The sequence below is a fragment of the Hyla sarda genome, chromosome 1 (genome assembly GCF_029499605.1).
Source record: "Hyla sarda isolate aHylSar1 chromosome 1, aHylSar1.hap1, whole genome shotgun sequence".
NCBI classification, from domain to species: domain Eukaryota; kingdom Metazoa; phylum Chordata; class Amphibia; order Anura; family Hylidae; genus Hyla; species Hyla sarda.
The window spans coordinates 249,236,260-249,262,717 of NC_079189.1; the positions used below are offsets into that span (position 1 = coordinate 249,236,260).

The 26,458-nt window shown below is 44.8% G+C and overlaps 1 protein-coding gene across 1 annotated transcript in view; it reads right to left on the reverse strand.

The window, feature by feature from the left end:
- The window catches only part of LOC130305051 (beta-1,4-galactosyltransferase 1-like), a 193,409-nt gene that overhangs the window by 102,408 nt on the left and 64,543 nt on the right, over positions 1-26,458 (reverse strand). Inside the window, exons 2-3 of the mRNA XM_056551975.1 lie at positions 19,996-20,064; positions 7,443-7,675 (exon numbers count right to left, since the gene is read on the reverse strand). Coding sequence (XP_056407950.1) covers positions 7,443-7,675; positions 19,996-20,056 — 294 coding nt within the window. The 5' untranslated portion in view covers positions 20,057-20,064. The remainder of the gene's footprint in view (positions 1-7,442; positions 7,676-19,995; positions 20,065-26,458) is intronic.

Genomic DNA, 26,458 nt, shown 5'->3' on the forward strand with positions numbered 1-26,458 from the left:
GGATCTTTCAGCATGACAATGATCCCAATCACACCGCCCGGGCAATGAAGGAGTGGCTTCGTAAGAAGCATTTCAAGGTCCTGGAGTGGCCTAGCCAGTCTCCAGATCTCAACCCCATCGAAAACCTTTGGAGGGAGTTGAAAGTCTTTGTTGCCCAGTGACAGCCCCAAAACATTACTGCTCTAGAGGAGATCTGCATGGAGCAATGGGCCAAAATACAAACAACAGTGTGTGTGTGGAAACCTTGTGAAGACTTACAGAAAATGTTTGACCTCTGTCATTGCCAACAAAGGGTATATAACAAAGTATTCAGATGAACTTTTGTTATTGACCAAATACTTATAATAATTTATACACTTATAATTCTTATACACCATAATTTGCAAATAAATTCTTTAAAAATCAGATAATGATTTTTTTTCACAATATGTCTCTCATAGTTGAGGCATACCTATGATGAAAATTACAGGCCTCACATCTTTTTAAAGGGGTACTCCGTTGCTCAGCGTTTGGAGAAAAATGTTAAGTAGCTAGGGTTGGTGTCATCTGGTGCAGTTGAAAATAGTCTGACCAACCCCTTAACCTCTTAAGGACCACGTTTTTTTTTGTTTTTGCACTTCCGTTTTTTCCCCCTCACCTTTTAAAAATCCTAACCCTTTCAATTTTGCACCTAAAAATCCATATGATGGCTTATTTTTTTGCACCACCAATTCTACTTTGCAGTGACATCAGTCATTTTACCCAAAAATCTACGGCGAAACGGAAAACAAATCATTGTTCGATGAAATTGAAGAAAAAACGCCATTTTGTAACTTTTGGGGGCTTCTGTTTCTATACAGTACATTTTTCGGTAAAAATGGCAACTCATCTTTATTCTGTAGGTCCATACGATTAAAATGATACCCTACTTACCGTATTTATCAGCGTATAACACGCACTTTTAAAACTTAAATTTAAGGCAAAAAGCCTGCCTGCGTGTTATACGCCGATAAATCTTCTGGTCACTGATTTAAAGCGGCCGCAGCAGCGGCTGCTTGTTAAGTATTAGCAGCATGGCCACGGCAACTTTAAATCAGTGACCAGCGGCGTCTCCTCTCCGCTCTGGAAAACTGTCACTTGTTTTCTCCCGCACTATCCACAGGTACTGGTGGATAGTGCGGGAGACGCTGATTAAAATTAGCCCTACCTTGTCCGGATCTGCGCCGCCGTTCTCCTGCAATTGCAGTTTTATTTTGTGTTGAAATCTTCCTGTAACTGGCATGGGCAGGGCTTCGGTGCAAAGAAAGCAGACAGTGGGATGGATAGGTTAGAGAGGGGTCAGGACATAATGGCGGGTGGAGAGGAGTCCTGTGGGGGGAGGTTAAGAACAGTGGATAAGGAGATTCATGCGTTACAAACCAGCTGTAAAAATAAATGTAGCCCGAAAAATTGTAATCCCAATAATTCAAAAAATTCCATTAGCCCCAATAACTCAATAACTACAATAAGCCCCATTAACTCAAAAAATACCATTAGCCCCAATAACTTAAATAACAACGTTAGACGCAATAACGCAAAAAATCCCATTAGCCCCAATAACTTAAATAATAACGTTAGACCCAATAACTCAAAAAATCCCATTAGCCCCAATAACTTAAATAGTACAATTAGCCCTTATAACTCAAAAAATGACATTAACCCCAATAACTCTGAAAATCCCATTAGTGAGACTATATGTGTAAAACTTAATGGAAATGTAAAGTGTATGTTCACAAATGCCAGAAGCCTAGCAAATAAAATGGGGGAGCTTGAGGCCTTGATACTGGAGGAACATATTGATATAGTTGGGGTCACTGAGACATGGCTGGACTCCTCGCATGACTGGGCTGTTAATCTGCAGGGGTTTACATTGTTTCGCAAGGATAGAATGAACAGAAAAGGTGGTGGAGTCTGTCTGTATGTAAGAAGTGGTATGAAAGTCAATGTGAACGATGCCATAGTGTGTGATGATTCTGAGGAGGTGGAATCACTGTGGGTAGAATTACAAAAGGAGGGAAATACTGAAAAAATAATATTTGGTGTAATTTACAGACCCCCTAATATCACTGAAGAGATAGAAGGTCGGCTGTATAAACAAATAGAGAGGGCCGCCCGGGCAGGTACAGTGGTAATAATGGGAGATTTTAACTATCCAGATATAGATTGGGGCCGGGGGTTGGCTAAAACTACAAAGGGGAGAAAATTCCTAAATTTATTGCAGGATAATTTTATGGGCCAGTTTGTGGAGGACCCAACAAGAAGTGATGCCTTGTTGGATCTGATCATTTCCAACAACGCAGAGCTGGTTGGTAATGTAACTGTGCGGGAAAACCTTGGTAATAGCGACCACAATATAGTTACTTTTGACTTAAAATGTAGAAAACAAAGACAGATGGGGAAAGCAAAAACATATAACTTTAAAAAGGCAAATTTCCCTGGGCTGAGGGCTGCACTACAGGACATAGACTGGGGGGAGGTGTTCTCAAATACTGATACAGAAGGTAAATGGGACATCTTTAAATCAACTCTAAATAACTATACAGCTAAATATATACCAAAGGGGAACAAATATAAACGATTAAAACTAAATCCTACATGGCTGACAAATGAGGTTAAAAGAGCAATAAACAACAAAAAAATAGCCTTCAAAAAATACAAATCTGATGGGTCAGCTATAACATTTAAACAGTACAAGGAGCTTAATAAAATCTGTAAAAATGTAATAAAAACGGCAAAAATTCAAAATGAGAGACAGGTGGCCGAAGAAAGCAAAACTAATCCTAAATATTTTTTTAGATATATAAATACAAAAAAACCAAGGACAGAGCATGTAGGACCCCTTAATAATGATAATGGGGAGGTTGTCACGGGCGATCAAGAGAAGGCGGAGCTACTGAATGGGTTCTTTAGTTCTGTATATACTATGGAAGAAGGAGCTGACATTGGTCAGGTCAGTGCTGGTAACACATCATATAATGTATTGAACTGGCTTAATGTAGAGATGGTACAAGGTAAGTTAAGTAAAGTAAATGTAAGCAAATCTCCAGGGCCGGATGGACTACACCCAAGAGTTCTTAGAGAGGTAAGTTCAGTAATATCTGTACCCTTGTTCATGATATTTAGAGATTCTCTGGTGTCTGGTATTGTGCCAAGGGACTGGCGCAAGGCTAATGTGGTACCAATCTTCAAGAAGGGCTCTAGGTCTTCGCCAGGCAATTATAGACCGGTAAGTCTAACGTGCATTGTGGGTAAATTGTTTGAAGGACTTATAAGGGATTACATACAGGAATACATAGGGGATAATAGTATTATAAGTGATAGCCAGCATGGGTTTACTAAGGATAGAAGTTGTCAAACCAATCTAATTTGCTTTTATGAAGAGGTGAGTAGAAGCCTTGACAGAGGAATGGCTGTGGATATAGTGTTTCTGGATTTTGCCAAAGCATTTGATACTGTCCCTCACAGACATCTGACAGGTAAGTTAAGGTCCTTGGGCTTGGAAACTTTAGTTTGTAACTGGATTGAACATTGGCTCATAGATCGTACCCAGAGAGTGGTGGTAAATGATTCGTACTCTGATTGGTCCCCGGTTATTAGTGGTGTACCCCAAGGTTCAGTACTGGGCCCGCTGCTGTTTAATTTATTTATCAATGATATAGAGGATGGTATTAACAGCTCTGTTTCTATCTTTGCAGATGACACCAAGCTTTGTAGCACAGTACAGTCTATAGAGGATGTGCATAAGTTACAAGATGACTTGGATAGACTAAGTGTCTGGGCATCCACTTGGCAAATGAGGTTCAATGTGGATAAATGTAAAGTTATGCATCTGGGTACTAATAACCTGCATGCGTCGTATGTCTTAGGGGGGATTAAACTGGCAGAGTCACTGGTAGAGAAGGATCTGGGTGTACTTGTAGATCACAGACTACAAAATAGCATGCAATGTCAGGCTGCTGCTTCCAAAGCCGGCAGGATATTGTCATGTATAAAAAGAGGCATGGACTCGAGGGGCAGGGACATAATACTCCCCCTTTATAAAGCATTGGTACGGCCTCACCTGGAATATGCTGTTCAGTTTTGGTCGCCTGTTCATAAAAGGGACACTGCGGAGTTGGAAAGGGTGCAGAGACGCGCGACTAAACTAATATGGGGCATGGAACATCTTAGCTATGAGGAGCGATTAAAGGAGTTACAATTGTTTAGTCTTGAGAAGAGACGTTTAAGGGGGGATATGATAAACGTATATAAGTATATAAATGGCCCATACAAAAAATATGGAGAAAAACTGTTCCAGGTTAAACCCCCCCAAAGGACGAGGGGGCACTCCCTCCGTCTGGAGAAGAAAAGGTTTAGTCTAAAGGGGCGGCACGCCTTCTTTACCGTGAGGACTGTGAATTTATGGAACGGTCTACCTCAGGAACTGGTCACAGCAGGAACAATTAACAGCTTTAAAGCAGGGTTAGATACATTCCTGGAACAAAATAACATTAATGCTTATGCAGAATTATAAAACTACATCCCTTTCCCTTATCCCCTTACATCCTTCCCTTCAATCCCCTGGTTGGACTTGATGGACGTATGTCTTTTTTCAACCATACTAACTATGTAACTATGTAACTATGTAACTATGTAACTGGCACTGATGCCAGTGCCGCTTATGAATATTCATCCCCCCTCCCTCCAGTTCTCCCTCTCTTTGCCGCTCCTAACTGGAGGGAGGGGGGATGAATATTCATAAGCGGCGCTGACGTCAGTGCCAGTTAAGTTCAGAAGCCCCGCCTCATTTTAATCAGCATCTCCTGAACTATCCACCAGTACCTGTGGATAGCGCAGGAGAAAACAAGTGACAGTTTTACTTTACATTTTTCTTACCTCCCCTGTCCCTCATCATTCCCCCTTTTCCCTGCTTTTTTTTATATTTTCCTTACCTGGCTGCGCTTCGGCAGGCCTGGTCAGGTGGGGGGTCTTGCGTGCTGCGGTCAGTGAAGCAGATGAATGACATCCTCTCCTGGCTTCTCTGCGCGGCATCAGGGACATCACTTTTAATTTCCTGTAGTCGCCGCACTCCGAACTCTGACTAGCGGCGGTTACAGGAAATGAAAAGTGACATCACTGATGCCGCGCAGAGAAGTCAGGAGAGGACGTCACTCATCTGCTTCAATGACCGCACCCCGCAAGACAGCCGAAGCGCAGCCATGTAAGGAAAATAAAAAAAACTATGAAAAGCAGGGAAAAGGGGGAATGATGAGGGAGGGGAAGAATAGCATAGGACAGTGGTCTTCAACCTGCGGACCTCCAGATGTTGCAAAACTACAACTCCCAGCATGCTGAGTTGTAGTTTTGCAACATCTGGAGGTCCGCAGATTGAAGACCACTGGCATAGGGGGAACATGATGGGGGGATGATGAGACAGGGTGGGGGGGATGATGAGACAGGGGGAAATGATGAGGGAGGGGAAAATGATGGGGGGATGATGAGACAGGTTGGGGATGATGAGACAGGGGCAAATAATGGGGGGGGGATGATGGGGGACATGATGAGACAGGTTGGGGGGGATGATGATACAGGGTGGGGGGATGATGAGGGGGGAATGATGGGGGACATGATGAGACATGGTGGGGGATGATGAGACAGGGGAAATGATGAGGGGGAATGATGGGGGACATGATGAGACAGGGTGGGGGGATGATGAGAGGGGAATGATGGGGGACATGATGAGACAGGGTGGGGGATAATGAGACAGGGGGGAAATGATGAGGGGGGGAATGATGGGGGACATGATGAGACAGGGTGGGGGGATGATGAGGGGGAATGATGGGGGACTGATGGGGGACATGATGAGACAGGGTGGGGGATGATGAGACAGGAGGAAATGATGAGGGGGGAATGATGGGGACATGTTGAGACAGGAAATGATGGTGGGGAGGCACTAAATGCTTAATGTCTGTATGGCTAGTGGTGGTCTATGACAGGGGGAAATGATGAGACATGGGAGGTGGCGATGAGAGTGGTAAATGTGGCACAGGGACTGATAAAAGGGAAGGAATGATGTGGCACTGGAGGGGACAGGACCAAACTGAGGTGCAGAAGAAAACAAAGTTGGGGGGATGATGTGGCATTTAGTCCAAGTCATTTATTTTACATTTTATTTTTTTTACTTAAATTTCCCTGTTGAAATGGGGGTGCGTGTTATATGCCAGTACGTGTTATACTCTGATAAATATGGTATATAGGTTTGATTTTGTCGTACTTCTGTAAAAAATCTTAACTACATGCAAAAAAAATGTATATGTTTAAAATTGTCATCTTCTGACCCCTATAACTTTTTTATTTTACCTCTTATGGAGCGGTATGAGGGCTCATTTTTTGCACCGTGATCTGAAGTTTTTATCGGTACCATTTTTGTTTTGATCGGACATTTTGATCGCTTTTTATAAATTTTTTCATGATATAAAAAGTGAACAAAAATACGTTATTTTGGACTTTGGATTTTTTGGGCGCGTACGAATTTTTATAGTTCGGACATTTATGCACACGGCGATACCACATATGTTTATATTCATTTTTATTTACATGTCTATTTTTTTTTATGGGAAAAAGGGGTGATTTGGCCTTTTATTAGGGAAAGGGTTAAATTACATATATTAACTTTTTTTCACATTTTTTTTTTGCAATGTTATAGCCCCCATAGGGGGCTATAACACTGCACACACTGATCGTATACACTGTTCACTGCAAAGCCATAGCTTTGCATTGATCAGTGTTATTGGCGATCGATTGCTCAAGCCTGCATCTCAGGCTTGGAGCAATCAATCGCCGAAGGGACACGCCGGAGGAAGGTAAGAAGACCTCCACTCGTGTCGCATTTTCACTGCGGTGATCTCGATCAGCCCCAATGAGCAGCCAGGAAGCTTTCACTTTCATTTTAGATGCAGCATTCAAATTTGAACGCTGCATCTAAAGGGTTAATAGCGCGCGGCACCGCGATCGCTGCCGTGCTCTTTTAGCACCGGGTCCCGGGTTCAGTTACATGCCGGGACTGACCCAATATGACACGGGGTCACAGCGTGACCCCGTGTTATATTGCGGGAGCCGGCCAAGGACGTAAATATACGTCCTTGGTCGTTAAGGGGTTAAAGACACTGACTGCAAGAAGTTTGCGATCGTGTTAAAGGTTTTTTCTACACATGTTACATATTATACTACATAGGTTATAATTCTGCAGTATCTTGGACTCCAGTAGCACAATAAATCTGATTTTGGTATCACAACCCTGTATGCTAATGATAATGGGATGTACTGTAGTGGACAGTATGAAACTATAGTATTTCAAGATATTTTTAAAACATTCATAAAATGAGAAAACATTTAAAAATTTGACCAAAACATAATTAAAATGACAGGTAAGGTTTTAATATTACCTGTTCCACAACATATATTCCAAAATCTCCCTGCTGCTTTTGAAGAAATGGGAGCATATAATGCAACCAGATTGCAAGATGTGGTTCACGGTTCCGGAAAGGAATAATTATGGCAATTTTCTGCTGTGCTTTGCAGTACTTTGGTTTTCCTCTTCCTCCTTCTTGCAGATGTGAGTTTACTGTCATAACATCCATAATAGATATATTTTTTACCTCAACAATAAAAGGACCAGCTGTTAGAGAGAAAAACTTTGTTAAAATGTGAAAATATATAATCAAGATAATCTTACCAAGGGTGTAAAATAGGCCAGCGACAACTTTAAATACAAATGTGTATGACTGATTCTTTTTATTTGTAAAGTTTTTTTTTAGGCGTTTTACAAAATGACCCAGGGATAGGAAATGTGAAGGGGAAAACCCATATTCATCCCTCCTATTGTTAATTTTTCAAGTCGATGGAAATGCCCCAGTGACGTAATTTCCTCAGTCTACATGGAGTCATTGTAGCACTAGACCAGTTTGGGAGTTTTAATGAGGGCCATTTTGTAAAAAAAAACAAAAAAATTTTAGGCTGGAATTCCATTAAGGTTTTTCAGCCATATTTTCTGTGAAAAAACGCAGTCAGATGTTAGCTGCAAGTCAACAGGGAACTGCAAAATGCCATATTCAATTGCCGTTTTTCGGTTTGTTTTTTAATTTTTTAATGCTTTTGGTGTTTTTCTGCTTTTTTGAGCCCAGTCAAAGTTTTTCAACAATGAACTCATGTTGAGACTTTGGCATTTTTTCAGGAAAATCTTTTTCTCCCTTAGAAGTCTGAGAGCGAAAAAACGCCACAAAAAAGGCATGTAGGTTTTAAAACTAGCGTTTTGCTAAGTTTTTATTCTTTTTTGACATTAGCGATCCAAAAAAGGGACAGAGTTAGCTGTTTTTATTAAATTTATTAGGTTACCATAAAAAACAATACAAAAAAAAAACCACACAATAGGGATGGCAAAATTGTAGGTAACAAAATTAATATTTTTTTAGAACAAAATTTTTATTCATTTTCAATCAGGGACCAATTTTTGTGAGCGAGCGGGAATATAAAAATTTAGCTGGCAATATTAAAAATGGATAAAGGGGCCATGTAATTGTAAAAACAATATATTTTTACATTGATTTTATGAAACTTTTTATCAATAATGTATTTTAAGAATGTGTTTTATAAAGTATGTGTGATTTTTACTACTTTTAAACCTTATTCTCTCCATGTTCCACATTATTTAGGTACTACTAATACTCCCAGCATGGAACAGACTGTTTCATGCTAGGAGTTGTGGTACCTGCACTAATAGACAGATCGCAGCCAGCCAATCACAACTCTCAGTTAGCATATATGAATCTGTGATAAAAAGAGAACTTCACATCACAGCGCAGTACAGTGCAGAGGACCGTAGAAATGTGGCCGGCCGCCCAGTTCTCCAGATTATAAAGGATGATCGCAACGGGTGTCAGGAGTGACACCTACAGTGATCTGTCTATTAGTGAAGGCACTACAGCTCCCAGCATGGAGCAGAGTGTGCTCCATGTTGGGAGCAGTAGTACCTGGAGTAAGGGACAGATCACAGCGGGTGTCACTTCTGACATCTGTTGCTATTGTCCTTTATATTCCTGAGATGGCCACTCTGCAGGGCTCTGCATTTCTGCTTTGTACTCCGGCCAGTGATATGAATTGAAATTCATATCACTGATTCATATATGCCACTCACAGAGTTGATTGGCCAGAACCATCTGGTCAATCACTGCTCTGAGTGGCAAATATGAATCAGTGATGTGAATTTCTATTTATATCACTGGCTGGCCGGAGTACAAAGCAAGCAGAAATGCGGAGTGCTGCAGAGTGGCCCTCACATCTCAGGAATATAAAGAACGATCGCAACAGGTGTCAGGAGTGACACTAACTGCAATCTGTCTCTTAGTGCAGGTACTACAGCTCCCAGCTGTTCCATGCTGGGAGTAGTAGTAATACCTAAATAATGTGGAAAATAGAGAGAATAAGGTTAAAAATTATAAAAAATAAAACACACTTTATGAAACACATTATTAATATACATTATTATTGAAACATTTCACAAAAGTAATAAAAAAATATGTTATTTTTACAATTACATGGCCCCTTTATACATCTTTAATATTGCCTGCTACATTTTTATGTCCCTGCCCGCTTACAGAAATTGGTCCCTGATTGAAAATTAATAAAAATGTTGTTCTAAATAAATATAAATTTCATTCCCTACAATTTTTTCCATCCCTACTGCATCATTTTTATTTATTTATTTTTTTGGCACCCAACACAATTCTAAGAAAATGCCTGCAGGAAAACTGCCAAAGGGGCAAAAGATGCAATTTCCACACAAAGATGAAAACAACAGAAAAAATGCAGGAAAAATCCGTGGCAGTTTTTCTGTGGATTAAAAAAAAAAAAAAAAGTTTTCCACCGGAGTACCTCTTTAAAGCTTCAGATTACTGTAAGTGTAAATAGACCCTAGGGTGCTTCAAATCTGCGGCATCAAATCATGTACATGTGAATACACCTTAACCCCTTAAAGGGGTATGCTGTGGGGGGTGCATGCGTGCAGCTCACTGAGGCGGACGCACCCAATGTAAGCTCTGTGTCAGCCGTGACTTAAAGGCCATATTTAGCACCATATAATGGCTCCACAGCATTGGAGAACCTATCCAGATCCTTATGAGTATGTCCTTTCTCACGAAAGAAATTTCCACCGCAATCCCAGGGTCTTTCGCAGTCCATTCCTGATATATTCAGAGCGGGTACCAGATCCAAGGTGGCCACCGCTAGCTCCCTCATGGCTGATGAACACTCAGAAGATGAGCACCAGCCCTCCTCAGCAGACCTAATGCCAGCAGCCTTGTTCCGCAATTTACAAGCAATGTTCTGGAAGGAACTGGCACAAGCTGTGATGGACTTTACTGCACAAAACCAAGATCTGATGCAGCAGGTGACGGACACAGAATCTAAAGTGGACGAGTTGGTAGAGGCAGTAGAGGCGGTTCACCAAGACATTGACGACCAGGCCCAGAGAATGGCGGCCCCGGAACTCAAGGTCGAGGACCTCGAGAATTGCTCTCGGAGGGCGAATCTGCACCTGAGAGGCCTACCGGAGATAGTGATAGGTCTCAGCAAGGTACTTACATCACTCTTTTATGAACTTCCCCCACATTAGGTGCAGTATAGTTCCCCCACATTAGGTTGGCAGTATAGTTCCCCCACATTAGGTTGGCAGTACAGTCGTCCCCCCACACACATTAAGTTGGCAGTATAGTTCCCACACATTAGGGGCAGTATAGTTCCCCCACATTAGGTTGGCAGTATAGTTCCCCCACATTAGGTTGGCAGTACAATTCCCCCACATTAGGTGCAGTATAGCTCCCCATATTAGGTGCAGTATAGGTCCCCCACATTAGGTTGGCAGTATAGTTCCCCCACATTAGGTTGGCAGTATAGTTCACCCACATTAGGTGCAGTATAGCTCCCCCACATTAGGTTGGCAGTATAGTTCCCCCACATTAGGTTGGCAGTATAGTTCCCCCACATTAGGTTGGCAGTATAGTCCCCCATATTGGGTTGTAGTTCCCCCACATTAGGTTGGCAGTATAGTTCCCCCACATTAGGTCCCCCCCTCTCCCCCTGATTTTTCATATTTCCTTACCTGGCCGCGCTCGGCAGGCTCAGGTAATGTGGGGGGTCTTGTGCGCTGTGTGGATAATATGACGAGTGTCGCCTCCTGCAGCTCCTCTGCACGGCGACAGGGACGTCACTTATTATTTCCTGCAGCCGCGGCCGGACTGCTAAGCTTAGGCAGCCGGGACTGTAGGAAATGATAAGTGACGTCCCTGACGCCGCGCAGAGGAGCCGCAGGAGGCGACACTCGTCATATTATCCACACAGCGCACAAGACCCCCTGCATTACCTGAGCCTGCCGAGCACCCTTCTTCCCCTCCCCCAGACCCCTCTGCACCCTTCTTCATCTCCCCCAGACCCCTCTGCACCCTTCTTCCCCTCCCCCAGACCCCTCTGCACTCTTTTTCCCCTCCCCCAGATCCCTCTGCACCTTTCCTCCCCTCCCCCAGACCCCTCTGCACCCTTCTTCCATCTCCCCCAGACACCTCTGCACCCTTCTTCATCTCCCCCAGACACCTCTGCACCCTTCTTCATCTCCCCCAGACCCCTCTGCACCCTTCTTCATCTCCCCCAGACCCCTCTGCACCCTTCTTCATCTCCCCCAGACCCCTCTGCACCCTTCTTCATCTCCCCCAGACCCCTCTGCACCCTTCTTCCCCTCCCCCAGACCCCTCTGCACCCTTCTTCCCCTCCCCCAGACCCCTCTGCACTCTTCTTCCCCTCCCCCAGACCACTCTGCACTCTTCTTCCCCTCCCCCAGACCCCTCTGCACCCTTCTTGCCCTCCCCCAGACCTCTCGGCACCCTTCTTCCCCTCCCCCAGACCCCTCTGCACCCTTCTTCCCCTCCCCCAGTCCCCTCTGCACCCTTCTTCCCCTCCCCCAGACCCCTCTGCACCCTTCTTCATCTCCCACAGACCCCTCTGCACCCTTCTTCCCCTCCCCCAGACCCCTCTGCACCCTTCTTCATCTCCCACAGACCCCTCTGCACCCTTCTTCATCTCCCCCAGACCCTCTGCACCTTTCTTCCCCTCCCCAAGACTCCTCTGCAACCTTCCCCTCCCTCCCCCAGTCATCCTTCATTTAACTTTTGTGCCCCTTCTGCCCTCTTTCCCCATCATTCTTCTTCTTTTACCTTTTGTGCCTCTTCTCCTCCCTCCCCCCAGACACCACCTCTCTGCCCTCTCACCTTATGCACAGTGCTCCACATTCTTCCTCCTGCTGAGAGCAGAGAAGCCGGGGCAGGGACATGTCGCGTGACGTCAGAGGCGTGCCTGCGCACGGATGTCATCTGCCCTTAAAGTTGCAGTGCCCTGCCCCGGCTCACTTTTGTAAATGCCTGGGCCGGAGGAGCGGCCAGCAGCGAGGCCCCTTTAGCACGATCTGAAAAGGGAGCCTTGCGCGGGGGACCAGGGGCTGTATTTAAAGTCTGCCACTGGGGTAGATGAGCAGCCTCGCGGACAGCAGCCTGGCGCACCCGATCACGGCCGTCTTTGAACTGTGTGCATGCATGCGTACGCAGTTCAAACAGGCTCTGCAAATCACCAGCGGTGCGTGACCGGCAACGGATGTTCCCTGGGTTAAATGGACCCAGGGAGCATTTAATTCGATAAAGTCTGCGGGCAGAACTGGGAGGGATTCCCCAATTATCTGTCCCCTGCATGATTTTCTGGGGGGATGTGTCCACCCCCCCTGTTCCTACACCCCTGCACTGGTCACTGTTGCTGTGGTGGGCTGCAGCGGGCTGCTGATCCACTACTGAGCAGCCGGCAGGGGGTCCCCTGGGGGATGGGGGCCCTAGGCAATTGCCTGGTTTGCCCCGCCCTAACGCTGGCCCTGCATGTGGGGGGTTCCACCTTTCTGGCACGTTGGGGGCTTTGCAAATACACATGGCCCCCAACTTAAATTCCAGCCAAATTCTCTCTCCAAAAGCCTGATGGCGCTCCTTCTCTTATAAACCCTGTAGTGTGCCCGCAAAGCACTTCACGTCCACATATGAGGTATTTTCATTTTCAATTTAGGCCTCAAATGTACATAGTGCGCTCTCACTCCTGAGCCATGTTGTGTGCAGCAGAGCACTTTACGTCCACATATGGGGCATTTCCGTACCCAGGAGAAAATTGTGTTACAAATTTTGAGGGTCTTTTTCTAATTTTTACCTCTTTTTCAAAAGGGGTAAAAAGAGCAAAAAGACACCCAATATTTGTAATGTAAATTGATTACGGAAATACCCCCTATGTGGCCCTAAATTGTTGCCTTGAATTCAGCAGTATTTCCGAAGAGAGCTTCATGCTCACTTGAGGCCTAAATTAGGGATTTGCATACCCTACGGCAGTGTTTCCCAAACAGGGTGCCTCCAGCTGTTACAAAACTTCAACTCCCAGCATACTTGGACGGTCAATGGCTGTCCGTGCATGCTGAGAGTTGTTGTTTTACAACAGCTGGGGGCTCTGTTTAGTTTAGTGTGGTGTTTTTACAGTACTTACACATGGTCAGGTTTACATCCAGTTTCCCTCTACAAGTTTGAGCCACAACAGAATTTCTGCAACTCAAACTCAGAGTAGGAAACTTACCGTAAACCCGCTGTGTACGCTATCTGTTGTATAACTACAACTCCCAGCATTCCCTGACATCCGAAGGGCATGCTGGGAGTTGTAGTTATGCAACAGCTGGAGGCACTTTTTGATAGAACAGAAGTGCCTTTAGCAATTGCTCCAAGGGCATGCTTGGAGTTGTATTTATATTCCTCCAGCTGTTGCATAACTACAAAGCTCAGCATGCCTTTTGACTGTCCGTGCATGCTGGGTTTAGTTATGCAACCACTAGAGGAACTTTTTTTCTATCAAAAAGTGCCTCCAGCTGTAGCATAACTACAACTCCCAGCATGCGCAATCAACTGAAGGGCATGCTGGGAGTTATAGTTATGTGTCTCCAGCTGTTGCGTAACTATAACTCCCAGCATGCCCTTTGGTTGTCTGTGCATGCTGGGAGTTGTAGTTATGCAACAGCTGGAGGCACACTTTTTGTTTGAAAAAAAGGATCTCAAACTGTTACATAACTACAACTCCCAGCATTCACGGACAGTCGAAGGGCATGCTGGGAGTTGCAGTTATGCAACAGCTTGGGGCACACAACTACGTTCAGCATGCCCTTTGGCTGTCTGTGCATGCTGGGAGTTGTAGTTATGCAACATCCAGAGGGAAAAGCACCTCCAGCTGTTGCATGCACAGACAGCCAAAGGACATGCTGAGAGTTGTAGTTGTGTGCCTCCAGCTGTTGCATGAGAACAACATCCAGCCTGCCTTTTGGCTGTGCATGCTGGGAGTTGTACTTATACAGCAGCAGGAGGTACACAACCCTCACCTCCTGCTGCTGCCTCAAGGTCCTGCTGATGCCAGTCCTGGATCCGCTCCTCACTGCCACCAATGCTGCCAGTCCTCGATCCCCTCGTTGCCGCCGCGTTCAGGTACCCCAGCCTCGACATGCACCCACTCTTTCCCTTGCAGCAAGCGCTGGGATTAGTTAGTCACCCGATCCCGGCTGACCAATCACGCTGATCGTGAGGTGGCAACAAGGGTGATTGGGGCTGTCTCTGACCAGAGACCCGATTGGCTCGGAAAAGTCACGATTCACCGGTCAGAATTGACCAGCGCATTACATTGATCGCTGACAAGGGGGTACTCAGGACCACCCTGGGCGATATGCTGGGGTGGCTGTTGTTAGATGTTAAAGCAGTACTGCAGCCGAAGACAACTTTTCCCCTGTCCGCAGGACAGGAGATAAAAGTCTGATCACGGAGGGTCCGACCACTGGGGACACTGTGATCTCTCGTACGGGACCCGGAACTACGGGCTCTCCCCATGCATGAGGCGTTTTGAACATGGCATGATGCCGGCACGGCCCCTCCCCATGCATCTCTATGGGAGAGGCGGAGTTGCAGCATTGTTGCATCCCCACCTCTCCCATAGAGCTGAATGGAGGGGGCGTCTTTGTCGATCTCCTAGTAAGGTCGACGACACAAATTTTAGCCGTGCAGAGCCGCAGCAGTTCTGGGTCCTTGAACGGGAGATCACAATGGGTCCCAGTGGATGATAGCTGTCCAGAGACGTTCACCAGTAGATGTAAAGCAACAAAAATCCTTTTTGCAATAAGTGGCGTACATTTTAAATCTACGCCACTTATTGCAAAAAGGATTTTTGTTGCTTTACATCTACTGGTGAACGTCTCTGGACAGCTATCATCCGGGTAGCACCTATAGCTCTGAACGAGCGATCCATCTCCAGCACTTACCTACATCCAAGCCTCCACTCAACCAGTCCTAGCTCCAACAGCCCACATCAGCTGTGACGTCAGGTCAGACACCGAAACCACGAGGCTCTGCATACACTCCATCAGGCGGCATCACCCGGGCCCTGCACCGTCAGGACCAGCCGCCGTTGGTGCACGCCAGCACCTACTCTCTGCAAGTGCATCTGCAGTTAAGTAAACATCGCTGAATGGAGCATCAAAGGAACTGGTAAAAGAATCCAATCTGTTTATATTATTTGATACAATTGATGTAGAGGGATTTCACCAGAGACACTATAGCAGTGCTACGGCTGTTATTGTTACATTTTCAAGGACTGTTTCACCCAACAAAGCCTTGCTATTTTTTAATGAACATTATTCTGCAAAATAACCAGCAATTACTATAGCAATTCAGTGGCGTATTGATTGTATTTTATTGTACAGTGTTCCCTCAACATACGATGGTAATCCATTCCAAATGGACCATCGCTAGTTGAAACCATCGTATGTTGAGGGATCCGTGCAATGTAAAGTATAGGACAGTGGTCTACAACCTGCGGACCTCCAGATGTTGCAAAACTACAACACCCAGCATGCCCGGACAGCCAACGGCTGTCCGGGCATGCTGGGAGTTGTAGTTTTGCAACATCTGTAGGTCCGCAGGTTGAAGACCACTGGTATTGGAGGTTATACTCACGTGTCCCCGCCGCTCCGGACCGTCACCGCTCGTCACCGCTGCCCTGGATGTCGCCTTCCATCGCTGTCACCGCGTCCCTGGGGTGTCCCCGACGCTCCGGCAAGGCCTCTGCTTCCCCGGCATCCGCGCTCTCCGTCGCCGCCATCACATCGCTACGCACGCCGCTCCTATTGGATGACGGGACGGCGTGGGCAGCAGTGTGATGACGTCGATGGAGAGCGCCGACGATGCAGGGGATCCTGAAGAGGACACGTCGGAGCCCCGAGGACAGGTAAGTGATCATCAGCGGAGCTCACGGGCACCGTAAATGGCTATCCGGCGGCAGCTGAAGCAGTCTGCGCTGCCGGATAGCCGTTTATGCGATGGCCCCAACATAAAAAAGCATCGTATGTTGATGCTGCCTTCAACATGCGATGACCTCTGAGAGGCCATCGCATGATGAAATTATCGTATGTCGGGGCCATCGTAGGTCGAGGGGTCACTGTATTATAATTAATTTTTCTCTCCCACAAGGGCCCTGTGAGAGGGGAATCTGTTATTATTTATTTTTATTTTTAATAAACCAATAGAATAAATGAAGCAACGTCTTATTGTAATTTATACAAACACCTACCTTGAGGTTGGGGTTATTTGCTATTTTTTTATTGTAATTTACAAATCTGTTTAACTTTCTGGCACCAGTTGATTTAAAAAAAAAAAAAAAAGTTTTTCCCCGGAGTACCCCTTTAATTGAGTTGCATATATTGTTTGATACTTACATTGGAGCATTTTAATTCATGTGGGCATTACACTTTGAGTTTGGGTGCATTTTACTGTAAATTTTAAGAAAAGCTATGTTTTAAGCGCTTCACCTAAAAAATTTGATTATTGTCCTTTGCCTTGAAGATAAACCGATACCATGGTAGTGAGAATACGTCACAATTTATTCTTTATGCTCATTTATTAGTTGAAAAAAATATTTAATCATCGAAAAACTCCTTTAAAAGGGGTATTCCACTACAGAACTTTTTTTAAACTGCCTTGGCCCGTGATATGCTACGTTGCACTTCCATTCAGCCTAACGCTAGCTGAAGCAGGACATCGCTGCGGCTAGTGATTAGCTAAGCGGCAGTATGATGTGTTAATTTTCGGCAACCAGAAAGAAAACTACACCAGAAGACAGGAGCAGTCATACAGAGCGCCGAGGGAGCGGTAGCAGGTATCTGCTGGCAGCCTAGGGATAATGTTTAAAAAAAGTTCTACAGCAGAGTACAAGTCCAACTACACAGCGCTACATACCCAGTGGGTCCCGGTTGCTGTCAGCAACCGGTATCCACGGTTAATGCAGTACATTGCCGATCGAACTGATGTTTGGCATTAACCCTTAAGATGCCAAACTTCCAAGTTAATTGCTGTGTCTAAATGTGGGTAATTTACTTCCCAGCTAGCTCAGCGGGCTGGTGAGGATCACCACAACCCATACCTGCCTTATCGCCTTGATTGGCGCTTCAATGTTCCAGGAAGCCATGGTAGCCTGGATCAATGGAGCATCAATAACACTGACCGATGCTATGCTATGGCACAACATTGAACAGTGTATGCAATGTAAAGATCGCATTTAATAGTCCTCTGAAGACTAAAAAAAAAAAAAAAAAGTGTACAAAAAAAAGATTAAGATTTTTCTAATAAAATAAAGTAAACAAAAATAAACATATGTAGTGTCGCTGAATGCGTAAATGTCCTAAATATTAAAACATGAGGAAAAAGGAAAAATTTAAAAAATATCAAAAATATCAAAGAACAGAAATGTGTATTTTTGATCACTTTATATATTAGAAAAGAAAATTATACAATGCGATTAAAAATTCCCATCAAAACAAAAAAAGGTACTGCAGATCATGGTCCAAAAAATTAGCCTGCATACATCTCTGTATACAGAAAAATAAAAGAGTTAGGTTAAGTTTCTACTTGTTTTTTTGTGGCCCAAAAAAAAAACGTAAGAAAAAAACGGCACAGCATTTTTCTGTTTGGCGTTTTTTTCTTGCATTTTTTCTTGCATTTTTTACTTTGAGTGGAAATTGCATTTTTGGCCCCTTTGACGTTTTTTCTAAATTTGCTGGGTACCAAAAAAATAAATAAAAAAGATGCAGTAGTGATGGAAAAAAAAGTATTTAATGAAGTTCATATTTTTTATAGCAAACTTTTTATTAATTTTTAAACAAGGATCAATTTATGTGGGCAGGCAGGGCACTTAAAATGTAGCCGACAATAATAAAGATGTAGTGTGTGTGTGTGTGTGTTTCACTTTTTTTTCTTTATTATTTATATTTTTTAGGTAGTACTACTACTCCCAGCGTGGAACACACTGTTCCATGATGGGAGTAGTAGTTCCTGTACTAATAGACATATCGCCCCTGGTGTCACTCCTGAGCAGAGATGTGAGCGCAGGAGAAAGCCGCTCTGCATCTCAGGGATAAAGGATGATCGCAGCGGGTGTCAGAAGTGATACCCAATGTGATCTGTCATTAACTGCAGGTACTACTGCTCCCAACATGGAGTGCACTCTGCTCCATGCTGGGAGCTGTAGTACCTGGATTGATAGACAGATCACAGTGAGTGTCACTCCTGACACTCGTTGTTCGTCCTGTATAATGTATAGATGCTGCCGGCCGCTCTTCTATGGTCCCCTGCACTGCCGTATATATACACCTGCAATTATAATTTTTTTTAAAGTAGTAAAATAAAACAAAACCTCTATAAATTGGGTATCATTTTAATTGTATGGACCTAAATAATAAATATAACATGTCAGTTTTACCGAAAATTGCACTGTGTAGAAACGGACGTCCCCAAATTAGCAATTTTTTTCCCAATTTCGCCCCTAAAAGAATTTTTGTTTTGCTGTTTTTTTTTTTTGTTTTTTTTAGCTAAAAAGATTGATGTCATTACAAAGTGCAATTGGTGACACAAAAAACAAGCCATTATATGGGTCTGTAGGTAGAAATTTGAAAGCGTTCTGATTATTAGAAGATGAGGGGGGAAAATATGAAAGGGGTTAAAGGAGTACTCTGCCCCTAGCATCTTATCCCCTATCCAAAGAACAGGGGATAAGATGTCAGATCGCCAGGTTTGCGCTGCTGGGGACCCCCGGGATCTCCTCTGCGGCACCCCACTATCATTACTGCACAGAGCACACTTGCTCTGTGCATAATGACCGGCGATACAGGGGCCGTAGCATTGTTGCGTCACGGCTCCGGCCCCTCAATACAAGTCTATAGGAGGGGGTGTGGCGGCCATCACGCCCCCTCCCATAGACTTGCATTAAGGGGGCGGCCATGATGTCACGATGGACAGAGCCTTGACGTCATGATGAACCAGTCCCTGTATCGCCGGTCATTACGCACCGAGCAAGTGGGACCCTGGCAATCTGACATCTTATCCCCTATCCTTTGGATAGGGGATAAGATGTCTATTGGCGGAGTACCCCTATAAGGACACATGGATTTTTAAATCTTGCACTTTAATTTTTTTCCACCTTGCCTTCTAATAGCTAGAACACTTTTTAATTTTCACTTACAGACCCATATAAGACTGGTAAGAGAACTCCTCCCATCCCCGGAGCTGATTAGGACTGTGCAATTTTGCCATAGTGGTCCCGATTAGCATCCCTAAGCTACCGACAATATAGGTTTGGTCATTTTCAATGCCATGATCAACTTTCTTTGTGGCGTTAATGTTGGACATCACCCTTAATGGCGACATCCTCACACTAGCAATGTGTCCTGGCTGCTGATAGCTCCTGAGTGCGCTTCTTATACTGGAAGCTGGTGAAGGGCGAACATGTATGCCTTGCATCATCTAAGGGTTAAATAACATATTTTTCATCTTTGTACCCTATGATTCCACTTACTTAAATTAGGTGGAAATTCTGGACACAAAGACAATTCTTCCATTTTCGAATCTTCTTTCATGACAAAACCTAAAAAAAAAAACAACAACAATGTTTATCACATTCTTGGGCAAATAACAATTAAAATATCTTTCTGTTTTTCCATCAGGCAGTAGATAAGGTGGGCCACCTTCTTGTCACCTGCTATGTGAAGCATTTCCACATTAGCCAAAGGAACAGCCCATATCATGAAAGTATGGGATTTATGCATTTATTCAATCCACTTGTTCTTGTAATCATTATAATACGTTGCAGATTTCTCAATTCACACACCAGTCACAATCCATATTGTAGCTCAAATGTCCTATTTAGGCCCCTAGGAAAAAGTTTCTAGCTTATGGATCCAGCAGTCTCTCAATTATATTGCCACCCCTCCGTAGTAGTGGGACATGTTCAGTAATCTGATAACCGATGGCCACACCCCTATTTGGGTTTTCTAAGTAAAATGGAGAGTTGGTCGGGTTTTTTTATAATTATGGGGCAAATTCTGGCATAGACAGAATTTTTTGCGCAAAGCGCCAGATTCTGGCGCACAACCTGACAAGACATGTCAGGTTTGTAATAGTTAATCAGGACCATTGTGTATTTTCCTCTACATATAGGAGCCCGAAGAGCAACAGATATGGTATATAACAAAAAAGAAACGTAAAATAAAAATCACCAGTGTGTGAATGTGTAATAACATTGTAGCATTGAGCACAGAATTTACATGGAAAACCATCCTTCTTAGCGGTGGCATGAAAAATCGGACATTAAATCTTTGTTTGGCTAATGTTCGCTTTGACTAGAAGAATTATTTTTTTAAAGGTTTTCAATCTTTTTTCCTAAGTACTTTATGGTGATAAAAAGTTACATTGATCTATATTTACATTTTTTCCAAGGCCCAAGAGAAGATTTAGATTAGGTTTCGGTATTAGTTAATATTTTTTGTGAAAAATGAATTACAGTATACAACAACATAACAATGTAACACAACATGGTAAAATTTTATATGATAATATTATATGACATTTATATATGCAAATTTTTGGGAGGTTGTCTAATTTATTTATGAAGAAGAGTACTAGGTAAGGATTTGGTAATCAAAATTTATATGTAATTGTTTATTGAAAAATCTTTATTTTGAGTATCAAATATGTATTTAATCACAAACAGGGGGAAATTATAAAATGTATGCCATTTTTCAATATACAATATTATGTACTGAATATATTTAAGTCCTGGTTACATAAGACAAGCCATGTGTTTAAGCTCACCAGTTGTCATAGGACAACATGTCTATATGTATAGAACATCACATGACACACTATATCCTATGTCAGAATAATGCTATTTTAGAATGGTCACGTAGCTTAGTCAAGATTTCAGAGAAGTACCATATTTGTAAAGTTAGTACTGACCAATCAGAAGGAAAGAGTATGGCTATCACATATGCATACACCCATGAGATAAATGAATATTCAGCCAACCCACAAGGGAGGAGTATAGTGTATATAAAAAGAACCATATAGGTATACATGGATACTTATTGATTAGAACACACCCTCATTAATAAAGAGAACATGCACAATTATAATAAACACACCCATAGTTATGGTTAGGGATGAGCGAATCGAATCTGATGAGTCCGAATTAGTTATGAATTTCAGGAAAAATTTGATTAGTAATGAATGCAAATAGCGGTACGATTAGATCCACGAATCCCTTCATTAAACTCCATTTAGTGCGGTCTAGGCTACATGGCATCTAAAATGGTGGAGGACATGGGGCAAGGGATCCTGGGAAGGCGGGAACATGGGTAGGCGGGATGACCCTGAATCACATGCAGCATGCAGCCAGTCAGCAGCCAATCACCCCTGTGATGTCACAGCCCTAAATAATCGGTAGCCATATTGCAGCCAGTCACTTCAGCCTTTCATTGCAGAGAGATACATGGGGATAGACAGTGCTGTATGTTTGCCAGAAAAGCTTTTTTCCAGCAGCGATTCACCTCCTAGACACATCAGCTTTCTGTTGCACAGAGGGACAGAGAGCAGTGTGTGTTGCACAGAAAAGCATTCTTACTGCAGTGATTCACCTCCCAGTCACTACAACGTTCTATTACAGAGAGGGACAATGAGCAGTGTGATGCACTGCTACTAGCAGTGATACTAGCAGTGATTCAGCTCAAGCACAAATCCTGCCTAGAAGCACTGATAGGGAAGAGAGTGAGATTGAGAGAGAGTGCAATTTTGGGTGTAGTACACAGCGATCGTGTGCTCCAGCACTGGTGTGTGCTGCTGGTGTTGTACACAAATACTTTTTTAAGCGTACTGGAGCACATTGTCCACCCCTCATAAGGGCATACCACATACATACATCTAAGTAGTGTACAAACTTGTTCCTGTTAAAGTCTCAAGGGCCTAGATACTGTGAAAGGCCAGGCAAAAGTACACACTGGCTGGTGTTGTACACAAATACTTTATTAAGCGTACTGTAGCGCATTGTCCTCCCCTCATAAGTGCATATCATATACATACACCTAAGTGGTGTACTATTTTGTTCCTGTTAAAGTCACAAGGGCCTAGATACAGTGAAAGGCCAGGCAAAAGAGAGTCCCAAGCTCTCATTTCTTTGCAAAGAAGGCAGTGTCACGATTCGGCTGGCTGGAGGTGGATCCTCTGTGCCAGAGAGGGATTGGCGTGGACCGTGTTGCTGGACCGGTTCTAAGTTGCTACTGGTATTGACCAGAGCCCGCCGCAAAACGGGATGGTCTTGCAGCGGCGGTAGCAACCAGGTCGTATCCACCAGCAACGGCTCAACCTCTCTGACTGCTGAAGATAAGCGCGGTACAAGGGAGTGGACAAGAGCAAGGTCGGACGTAGCAGAAGGTCAGGGCAGGCAGCAAGGATCGTAGTCAGGGGCAACGGCAGGAGGTCTGGAACACAGGCTAGGAACACACAAGGGGACGCTTTCACTGGCACAATGGCAACAAGATCCGGCGAGGGAGTGCAGGGGAAGTGTGGTATAAGTAGGGAGTGCACAGGTGATAACACTGATTAGGCCTGCTGCGCCAATCAGTGGCGCAGTGGCCCTTTAAATTGCAGAGACCCGGCGCACGCGCGCCCTAAGGAGCGGGGCCGCACGCCGGGACAAGACAGACGGGGAACGGGTCAGGTACGGGAGCCGGGATGCGCATCGCGAGCGGGGCCTCCCGCGTCGCGAATCGCATCCCGGCTGGGAGTGATATTGCAGCGCACCCGGTCAGCAGGTCTGACCGGGGCGCTGCGAATGAGAGGATGCTGCGAGCGCTCCGGGGAGGAGCGGGGACCCGGAGCGCTCGGCGTAACAGTACCCCCCCCTTGGGTCTCCCCCTCTTCTTGGAGCCTGAGAACCTGAGGATAAGGCTTTTGTCTAGGATGTTGTCCTCAGGTTCCCAAGATCTCTCCACTGGGCCACAGTTCTCCCAATCCACCCAAAAATTTTTTTTACCTCTGACAATCTTGGAGGCCAGAATCTCCTTCACAGAGAAGACGTCAGACGAACCGGAAACAGGAGTGGGAGAAACAACTTTGGGAGAGAAGCGGTTAAGGATGAGTGGTTTAAGAAGAGAGACATGGAAGGCATTGGGAATACGGAGAGAAGGAGGAAGAAGGAGTTTGTAAGAGACAGGGTTAATCTGGCATAAGATTTTGAAAGGACCAAGATAGCGTGGTCCCAGTTTGTAACTGGGGACACGAAAGCGGACATACTTAGCAGAGAGCCATACCTTGTCTCCGGGAGCAAAAATGGGGGAGTTCTTCTTTTTTTATCAGCAAATTTTTTCATCCGGGATGAAGCCTGTAGAAGAGAATTTTGGGTTTCTTTCCATATGGTGGAAAGATCACGAATCACTTCATCCACAGCGGGCAAACCAGAGGGCAAGGGAGTAGGGAGGGGAGGAAGAGGGTGACGGCCGTACACCAAGAAAAATGGGGATTTAGCAGAAGATTCGGAGACTCTGAAGTTGTATGAGAATTCGGCCCATGGTAGAAGATCTGCCCAGTCATCCTGGCGGGAGGAAACAAAATGCCGTAAATAGTCACCCAGGACCTGATTAATTCTTTCTACTTGCCCATTGGATTGGGGATGATAAGAAGAAGAGAAGTTTAATTTGATCTTGAGCTGTTTACAGAGGGCCCTCCAGAATTTAGACATGAATTGGACGCCTCTATCCGAGACGATATGTGTGGGCAAACCGTGAAGGCGAAAAATGTGTATAAAAAATTGCTTTGCCAACTGAGGCGCTGAAGGAAGGCCAGGAAGAGGAATAAAATGTGCCATCTTGGAAAATCGATCAACGACCACCCAAACAACTGTGTTGCCACGGGATGAGGGCAAGTCCGTAATAAAGTCCATACCAATCTGTGACCAAGGCTGTTCAGGAACAGGCAGAGGATGAAGGAGACCAGCAGGCTTCTGGCGAGGAGTCTTATCCCGGGCACAGACAGTACAGGCCCGCACGAAATCAACAACATCAGTCTCCAGAGTCGGCCACCAATAAAATCGAGAGATGAGTTGAAAGGATTTTTTGATGCCCGCATGGCCTGCGAGGTGAGAGGAGTGTCCCCATTTGAGAATCCCGAGACGCTGGCGTGGAGAAATGAAGGTCTTCCCTGGAGGAGTTTGCCTGATGGAAGCTGGAGAAGTGGAGATCAGACAGTCCGGAGGAATGATGTGTTGCGGAGAGGCCTCTACTTCAGAGGCATCAGAAGAACGAGAGAGGGCATCGGCCCTAATGTTCTTGTCAGCAGGGCGAAAATGGATTTCAAAGTTAAAACGGGCAAAGAGCAATGACCACCTAGCCTGGCGAGGGTTCAGTCGTTGGGTAGACTGGAGATAGGAAAGATTCTTGTGATCAGTGTATATAATAACTGGATATTTTGATCTCTCCAGCAGGTGCCTCCATTCCTCAAGCGCCAATTTAATGGCCAGTAGTTCTCGATCACCAATGGAGTAGTTTTTCTCCGCCGGAGAGAAGGTCCTAGAAAAAAAACCACAAGTAGCAGCATGCCCGGAAGAATTTTTTTGTAGAAGAACTGCTTCAGCTCCCACTGAGGAGGCATCTACCTCCAATAGAAAGGGTTTAGATGGGTCAGGTCTGGAGAGCACGGGACCAGAAGAAAAGGCAGACGAGATGTTTAAATGCGTCTTCCGCTTGGGGAGACCAGGACTTAGGATTGGCATTTTTCTTGGTTAAAGCCACGATAGGGGCCACAATAGTGGAGAAGTGTGGAATGAATTGTCTGTAATAATTGGCGAACCCCAAAAAACATTGGATAGCACGGAGTCCGGAGGGGCGTGGCCAATCTAACACGGCAGATAGTTTATCTGGGTCCATTTGTAGTCCCTGGCCAGAGACCAAGTATCCTAGGAAAGGAAGAGATTGACATTCAAAGAGACATTTTTCCATTTTGGCATAAAGTTGATTGTCCCGAAGTCTCTGAAGAACCATGCGGACATGCTGGCGGTGTTCTTCTAAGTTGGCAGAAAAAATCAGAATATCGTCCAGGTAAACCACAACACAGGTATATAGGAGATCACGAAAAATTTCATTAACAAAGTCTTGGAAGACGGCAGGGGCGTTGCACAGGCCAAAGGGCATGACCAGATACTCAAAGTGTCCATCTCTGGTGTTAAATGCAGTCTTCCATTCGTCCCCCTCCCTGATGCGGATGAGATTGTAAGCACCTCTTAAGTCCAGTTTGGTAAAGATGTGGGCGCCTTGTAGGCGATCAAAGAGTTCCGAGATAAGAGGTAAGGGGTAGCGGTTTTTTACCGTGATTTTATTAAGTCCGCGGTAATCAATGCAAGGGCGTAGGGAGCCATCTTTTTTGGACACAAAAAAAAATCCAGCTCCGGCAGGAGAGTAGGACTTGCGGATAAACCCCTTTTTTAAATTCTCCTGGATGTACTCCGACATGGCTTGAGTTTCTGGAGCAGACAGAGGATAGATTCTGCCCCGGGGTGGAGTAGTACCCGGGAGGAGGTCAATAGGACAGTCATAAGGCCTGTGAGGAGGCAAAGTCTCTGCTTGTTTTTTGCAAAAAACATCGGCATAGTCCAGATAGGCCTTAGGAAGACCAGATACCGGGGGAACCACAGGGTCACGACTGTGAGTAGTGGAAACCGGTTTAAGACAGTCCTTGTGACAAGAAGTACCCCAGTTCTTGATTTCTCCTGTGGACCAATCAAGGGTTGGGGAATGGCGTTGAAGCCACGGTAATCCAAGAAGAATTTCTGAAGTGCAGTTAGAGAGGACCAATTTTTTCGTGATGGGGTCCGATGCACATTAGGAGAGGTTCCGTGCGGTAACGCACGGTACAGTCCAATCTTTCATTGTTAACAGAATTGATGTAGAGGGGTCTGGCGAGACTGGTCACCGGGATGTTGAACCTGTTGATGA